The 8,151-nt window shown below is 40.9% G+C and overlaps 1 protein-coding gene across 1 annotated transcript in view; it reads right to left on the reverse strand.

The window, feature by feature from the left end:
• The window catches only part of HMCN1 (hemicentin 1), a 496,417-nt gene extending 489,435 nt beyond the window's left edge, over positions 1-6,982 (reverse strand). The window contains exon 1 of the mRNA XM_053606928.1: positions 6,319-6,982. Within this exon, the coding sequence (XP_053462903.1) occupies positions 6,319-6,586 (268 nt within the window). The 5' untranslated portion in view covers positions 6,587-6,982. The remainder of the gene's footprint in view (positions 1-6,318) is intronic.
• Between the last annotated feature and the right edge of the window lie 1,169 nt (positions 6,983-8,151).

The raw sequence follows: 8,151 nt of genomic DNA on the forward strand, positions 1-8,151 counted from the left end.
TCATCTTTATCTTTCTTTTTCTTTTTCTTTTTTTTAATTTCAGGTTCATATGAGACTATAATCAACCAGGTCACAATATTTGAATTTGTTAGGTAGAGTCCATCATGTAGTTGTGTTCCACACCCAAAAGATGTGCCTTATACCCCTAAATTGTGTCCATTAAGTGGAAGCACCCTAAATACCCCAATCTCCTCCTTTCTCCCATCCCCCCTCTGCCAACTTGAATTGAAATGAGTTTTTCTCCTATTTGAGCATCTATTAGATCATCTAGTGCCTTCATATTAGTATTGAGTACATTAGATAGTTGCTTTTCCATTCTTGGGATACTTTACTAAGAAGAATGTGCTTCAACTCCATCCAGGTTAGTACAGAAGATGTAAAGTCTCCATCTTTTTAATGGCTGAATAATATTCCATGGTATACGTATACCACAGCTTGTTAATCCATTTCTGAGTTGATGGGCATTTAGGTTGTTTTCACATCTTGGCAATTGTAAATTGAGCAGTGATAAACAGTCCAAAGCAAATGTCTTTATGATAAAATGATTTTCTTTCTTCTGGGTAGATACCTGGCAGTGGGATTGTGGGGTCAAATGGGAGGTCTAATTTGAGTTCTTTGAGGATTCTCCATACTTCTTTCCAAAGAGGCTGTATGCTTTTGCAGCCCCATCATCCTTATCTTCCTAACAGCTGAACATTAGAGCACCAGGGTTGAGTTCTAGACATCCCCTCTTCTCCATTTATAATCAGTCAGTTCCTTAATGGTCACATCCAGTCACATGGCCCTAAATACCATCTATATGTACACCTTTGGATCTCAAATTTATATCTCTGACCAAGACTTGTCCCCTTGAGCTCGAACCTCGTATATGAAACTGTCTTCTTATCTCCACTTGGGAATCAAAAGGCACTTCAAAATTAAACATATCCAAAAATCAAATCCTCATCCTCCCACCCATTATCAAATGCTTCTCATTCACTTCTCTCCATCCACCTGGCAGGGGTGAAAAACCTGCAGCCTTAAAGCCACATGTGACCTTCTAGGTCCTTGGGTGTGGTTTTTTTCACCGAATCCAAATTTTCTAGAGAGAAATCATTTTATTAGGGGCGGCGCCTGTGGCTGCACAGAGTAGGGTGCCAGTCCCATATGCCAGAGGTGGTGGGTTCAAACCCAGGCCAAAAACTGCAAAAAAAAAAAAAAATTGTTTTAATGAAAGAGATGCAGCAGAGAAAGATGAAGCTTTTTTATGCCTCCTTTAGTGCTTAAAAAAGAACAATCTTACAATCAGAAGGCTGCAAGTTTCCACCCCTAGCTGGATAGTTTATAAAGAAAAAAAAGATTTAATTGGCTGGAAGGTTCAAGATTGGGCAGCTGCATCTGGTGAGGGCCTCATGATGCTTCCACTCATGGTGAAAATGGAAGGAGGGGGCAGGGATGTACAAAGAAAGTGCATGATAAGAGAGAGAAACCCAGGAAGCCAGACCTGGGTTTTAACAATCCACTCTCATGGGAACTAATACACTTTGCAAGAGCGAGAATTCACCATCAAGGGAGGCCATTGATGTATTCATGAGGGATCTGTCCCAGGGAACCAAACATCTCCCACTAGGCCCCACTTCCCAACACTGCCACATTTAAGGATCAAATTTCAACATGAGTTTTGATGGAGATAAACCATATGGAAATCACAGCAACACTCACACCAAATCCTGAAAACCTGTCTTGTCATCTTTATTTTCCAAAGCCTTCACATCTAGTCCATCATTAAATTCTTCTGGTTTTATCTTCAAAGTATACTAAAATTCCAACCATTTCCCTAAACTTTCACAGCCACCAACTTCACACAAGATAGACCATAGCCTTTACTGACATTTTACCATAGTCTCATGTCTATTCTCCGTTTCTGCCCTTTCTCTGTCTTAGATTATTCTTGAACAACCAAATGATTATCTGAAAGCATAAGTCAGATCATGTCACTACTCTCTTCAAAACATTAAACGGTTCCCCATCTCCCTCAGTATAAAAGTCAAAGTCACAGTGGCCTATAAGACCTTTCCTGAACTGCCCCCATCACTGTGTGTAAGACAACTCTGGTCTTTTCACTGTTCCTTGAACTCATCAGGATGCTCTTGCCATAGCAGCTTTTCATTTATTGTTCCTTCACCTGTGTTGGTGTTTCCCCCAGATACCCTCACTGCTTCCTCCGTCAAGTCTTTGTTCAAATCTGACCTTTTCAGTTTAGGGCTTCCCTGTGCCCTTTCCTTGCTTTTCATTTTCTCCCCAGCAAGTATCAACATCAAACATACCACATAATCATTTTCTTTATTGCTTGTGCCTGCCCCCAACAGAATGTAAGACAGGAGATTTTGTCTACTTTAGTCCTTTCTGTGTGAAGCAATGACTGAAACTTAATAGGAGAGTGAATAAATGAATGAATGAATGAATGTAGACTAGCATAAGATATCCTGGGAAGAAAGAGGAGACGCAAACGTGAAAGACAAGAAGGAAGAGAACTTTTCTTCTTATAAAGCAACTCATCCAAATATACTTTGCTGTTCCCTCTTCTTCTTTCTTAGAGAGAGGAGGGGAAATGACAGTGTGATAAATGGAGCTATCCTTAAACAGAGACCATCAGTTCCCCTCAAGGTTGTGTTCTGGGGGAGACAGGAATACATTTTGGGTGCTAAATAAAAATCACACCAAAAATCAACACATAAAAATAAAAAGTTTTGATAATAAGGTGTTGGTGAGGATGTGAAGAGATTGGAATTCTCATACACTGCTGGTGGGAATATAAACTAGTGTGTCTTTTTTTGGAAAACAGCTTGGCATTTTTTTTAAACAATTAACCATAAGGTTACCCTGAACCAGTAATTTCATTTCTAGGTATATACCCAAGAGAAAATAAAAACCTATGTCCACACAGAAACTTGTGCATGAAAATTTATAGCAGCATTATTCATAATAATGTTTCAAAAGGTAGAAACCATTCAAGTATTCATCATAGACTAATGGATAAACAACATGTAGTTGATCATACAATGGGATATTATTTGGCTATGAAGTACTAATGCATGCTACAACATGAATCAATTGTGTAAACATTATACTGAAGTGAAAGAAGCCCAGTCACAGAAGACCAAACATATAATATTATTCCACTTATGTGAAAATCCAGAACAAAATCTATGAAATATCGATTCATTTTTGCTTAGGACTGGGAGGAGAATGACAGAAGGATAGGAGATTGACAACTAAAGGATGTAGTATTTCTTTCTGAGGTCATGAAAATGTTCTAAAATTGATTATGATATCTGTGGAATATCAAATTATACATTTTAAATGGATGAACAGTATAGTGAGGGAATTACATTTCAAATAGAGCTGTTAAAAATTAATACAAGATGGGTGGAAAACTCGTCTTAACCATAGTTAACATCAAAGGCAAAAGGTTGACCTGCCTTTCCATGTCTGTGGTCCTCTCTGGCATTCCTACTCCAGAGTTCTCCAACGCAATGTTCTTCCTATACGCACCTATTCTGAACAGTTCTATCATCTCATTTTCAAGTCGCTAGACATCCTTCCTCTTCTATGTCTATGTTTCCACGTGTTTTAAATTTTCCCCCTCCTGCAAAAACACACCTTGCTCCAAACTGTAATGCAGGGCTCCAGAGCAATCATCTGCAGAATTCTAAAGGTTTCTGTCAAAATCCTTGGACTATAGCCCAGAACTTACCCATTATTTAATCAAGCTAAAGGTGATGGTAGATATCAAAGGGCCATAAGCATTCAAGGTTTAACATAATTGTTACATTAAATATTATTTCATTCCTTATCAGTTGTTTCATTCCATGTCAGTTGTATCACACAACCATAGGACTATGTGTTGGGGACTATGAAAACAGATGTAAAATGGAGAGTTATAAAATGTCGCAATTAGAAGTGAGTCTAGAGATGTTCAAATCCAGTTCTTTCATTTTACAATTCAGGAAACAAAGATTCAAAAGGTAAATTGACTTTTCTAACGTCACTCAATAGAACAGCCATTCCCAAGCAAGGTCCTTCTATCATTCCAAGCTGATCATCAATCAGAACTACAAGAAATCAAAAACTCATGGTTACACACACACACACACACACAGAAAATGTCACACACATGCACTATTACAAGTGTAATACTAACTTTAAGTTAATAGTATATTCTAACTTCTCTCTCTTTCTAGCCAAAAATATTTTCAATAGTCTTAGATAGCATAAACATTTGGCCATTTCTTTTTATTTTGAATCACAATGGAAATACAGAGTGTCCCAAAAGTCACCATACATAGGCAAACAGACATCTTGGAACGTGTTGGCCATGAATGGGAAAGAAGACTTTGTGTATGTAGAAGAGGTGCCCAACATACAGAGAATATTTTGTAAAATTTTGCAATATTTAGTCACAATTTCCCATTTTCCCTATGTACATAATAATAATAATAATAATTTTATTAAATTATATGTACCATTAATTTTTTTTTTTTTTTTGCAGTTTTTGGCCGGGGCTGGGCTTTAATTTTATGAAACCAATTTATATCAGTTAACCATTTTCTCATATAATTCAATTTTTTAAAACTCTAATTTATTAGTCATCTGTTATTAGCATGCCAAGTTTCCCCCGCTTCACATCATGATTGCTAAACTATCCGAAAGTCAACTACAGCAACATGCAAACTTTCCCATTGGGTAACAACTGGAAGGCAGCGCGTCACAATTCCATTCATTCCCAAAATTTTTCACATCACTTCAAAATATCATGCTAGTTCAACTTCCATTTATGACATGAGGTAAATTCTGTGTTCTGTTTAAAGCAACATAATTTCATAAGCGTTCTTTGGGAAAAAAGCAAATTATGGCATTAATTAGAGAAAACAATTTTTCCTTGTGTTAGTCAACCAGATTCCACCCTATAGAAAAAAAACACATTTAGCCTACTCCAAAATAACAAAAGCCTCCAACTTCATCACAATTAGCATCCTGACATTTAATAAATTGCCACATGAGTTGTCTTACTACCACAGTAAACAACCATTCAATGCATTATTCAAATATAAAGAACATTTCATGCTAATTAAATGTAGAAATTACTAATAAATATGTGTATCCCAGAAGAGTAGGATAGGTTATTGTTTTCATCATTTGAAGAACATGGAAATCCAATTTCCCTCTAACTTCTCCCACTGCCCTTTTTAAAAAAAGAACCTAAATCTAGCACATTTAATCCCTAGCAATAACTTGAATTCAGTATCTTTGCCAAATGCACAAGGAAAGAACCTGAGATTCTCACTATCATTGTGAAGAGGATGTATCAAGGTCTTCTAATGAAGGGAGAATTTCAAAAGCAGGAAAAAATGTGGGAGAACAGTGGGGGAGGACTTTTAGGAAACCACTGCTTTATTTCTTCGACCTGGCAGCCACTTGCGCTAATGAAACTCAGGTGGACATTGCTAGCAAACCCTGCAATGCTACCCTGGGTGATGACAATGAGGGCTCCCCCATGCCTCACAGAGAGAGGTGTTACTTTAAAGAGAAACTGCAAAAAGTAAATAGGATCATGTTACAGTGCAGCAGCTGAAACCCATGGCTTTAGGGCAAAAAATAAAGTTATTTCGCCTCAGCTACCTTTGAAAAGCACAGACAGACTGAATTACACACATTTCTACTGCATGAGACATGAACACATTATTTAAACCCATTCCTGAAGCTGACAAATGACGACCTGGTGCAAAGATGAACAGCTTCAGTTATGAAATGAATGGATTTTCTCTTTTTATTTTCATACTTTCCGTTCCAGGAGCTACTTACAGTCTTCCTGTGTCTCACACAACAGGTTTTCCACCTCTGTTATGTGAGAGTTACCCTCAAAATGTGCTTTCAACCTGGATGTTAAAGCATTGCTGCTATAAATACTCGTGTCCAAGTCTGCCTTCATAATTAAGCATGTTTTAGCTCTAAAATACAAGTTAGTTGACTCTGATTTTGATGTCATTGCTGAAGACAAAACTCTTGGTTCTGGTTTTCCTTAAGTCCACATTTGCAGGTTTGGGAGCCACTGTACAAGCTCCCAAAGCAAGCCATCTACTCCAGGGCTGGGACTTAAGTAGGTATCACAGTGCAAACCCAGACACCAGCGAGCAATTCTTTCTTATAACTGTATTCAGCTGCACGGTTGTTTTTTTTTTTAATGATTTTGAAACTTCCAGACAATAAAACAATTTCACAGCATAAGAAATAACGTAATCATGAGACATAGCAAATAGAAAGAATTATTTCCCTTACCTGGATCATGGAAAGGCACCAGAGCAAAGTTGAAAAGAGGTCTCTTAGGTCTTTTCAAAGACGTCTCCAAAATTTTGGAAGCCCCTTCAATAACCTGAACTAAATCATCATACATGGAACCCGTCACATCAAACACAAAAGCCAAGGTGGAGGCCCCCTCGGGAATTTCCTCAGCCCTGATCTCTGCCTGAGGGCTCGCATCTTGAGCTAGGGAAGAAAAAAGATGAGCAAACAGGAATATTGTGTGGACAACTTCCCAGGAAATCATTTTCTTTTTTTTTTTTTTTCTGTGTGTTTTGTTTTGTTTTGTTTTTCCTGAGCGCCTAAGCGTTGTGCTTAGCCCTTCTCAACAACAGGCGGACGTTTTCCTCGCAGAGAAACTGATCAGACTCTCTCAGTCCCTGAAGGAGCAAAAAGTTTGGCGCTGAGAATCGGACCGGGACAGGCACCAAACTCGAATCCCTCCAGGGGCTGGGCAGGGCAAGGAGGCAGCAGCTTTTGTCTGGACGCGGCTTCCTCCGAGACTGCTATCTGCTCGCGGGCCCCGGGCGGCGAGTGAGGGAGTGCGGGCAGCGCGCGGGGTCCATGCCCCGGGGCAGCTCTGAGCCTGCGGCGCCGCGGGCCCGAGTCCCGCCGCCCTCGCCGCCGCTGCTGCCGCCGCTGCTCTCCCACCGGGCCAGCGACTGAGCTCGCAACTTTGCACAGTTCCGCAGCTCACCAGCGAGGAGGGGAAGCCCGTCTGGGCCCCGCCTCCCGATTGGCCAGTTGCCGTTCCCCCTCCTTTGCTCTGGAGGCCCCCCCGAGGGTGACTTTTCCCTCTCCTGACTCTAGGGTCAATTCAGTCCCAGGGAAGCTCGTCCACAGTCGGGTCCGCTCCCACCCGCCACAGCTCCTAACCTTCCAGACCCCAGTGCCAACAATGGCTTTCAAGAAAATGTGGCAAAGCCCCAGACGGAGGGACACCACACTCACTAGCACAAAGGGAATTCTGTTTTTCTAATGGATTCAACGCTGCTTCCGACACCTCTTCCATAATCCCCGGGTCCCCGAAGCCGTGCGCCCCAACCCAGACTTCTCCTGTCCCCTCAGCCCCTCAACTCAGCCCAGCCTGGAGGGGGAGCTGGAAAATGCTCTGAGCTGGGCAGTAGCCACACTGTCACTCTTTGATCTCCCCGGGGACCGTGGAGCCGAGGGAAGGGAGGGAGGAGACAGCTGGAGGGACAAAAAGCCTGAGGGAAAGGAAAGGGGGCTGTTGAGGGAAATGAGAGGGACAGCAAGAACTGGGGACTCAGTGATTGTAGCTGGGAATGACGGAAGATGGGAAGGAAGCCGGCTCTGACATGGCAAGGAACTCTAACAGAAAGGACTGGGAGGAGGGCTGGGAGCGGTGCAGGGAAAGAATGAGACGTATCCAATTCATATTAAAGAGAAAACTGGTTCATTACTTTATTATCAAGATTCACATTTGCTGAGCCATGTGAATTCCCTGCTTAGCATGCATAGTCCCCATTTCACATTTCCTCCCCTAGCGCAGCCATGTGTCAGGAGGCCTCAGCCATGGATCTATTAAAAAGGTCCCCTCTATTGCCAGTAAACAAGGAAACCTGGCCTCCGAAAACATGACAAAGTTTTTCTGTGGTTGTAATTATTATATACTTTACAATACTAATAACAGATAAGCAAAGAAATTCAACCATGAGCTAAGAATTCTTTGCTTCATTTTAATAAAAACGGGTTTTCTTCGCGGAAAAGGAGTCTTTGACTGGATCTCAGCATTTGAAGAAGAGCAAAAAGCTTGATCTCTGTTTGCATGTGTTAAAAGACCACCCATTC

The sequence above is a fragment of the Nycticebus coucang genome, chromosome 10, assembly GCF_027406575.1.
Source record: "Nycticebus coucang isolate mNycCou1 chromosome 10, mNycCou1.pri, whole genome shotgun sequence".
Lineage (NCBI taxonomy): Eukaryota > Metazoa > Chordata > Mammalia > Primates > Lorisidae > Nycticebus > Nycticebus coucang.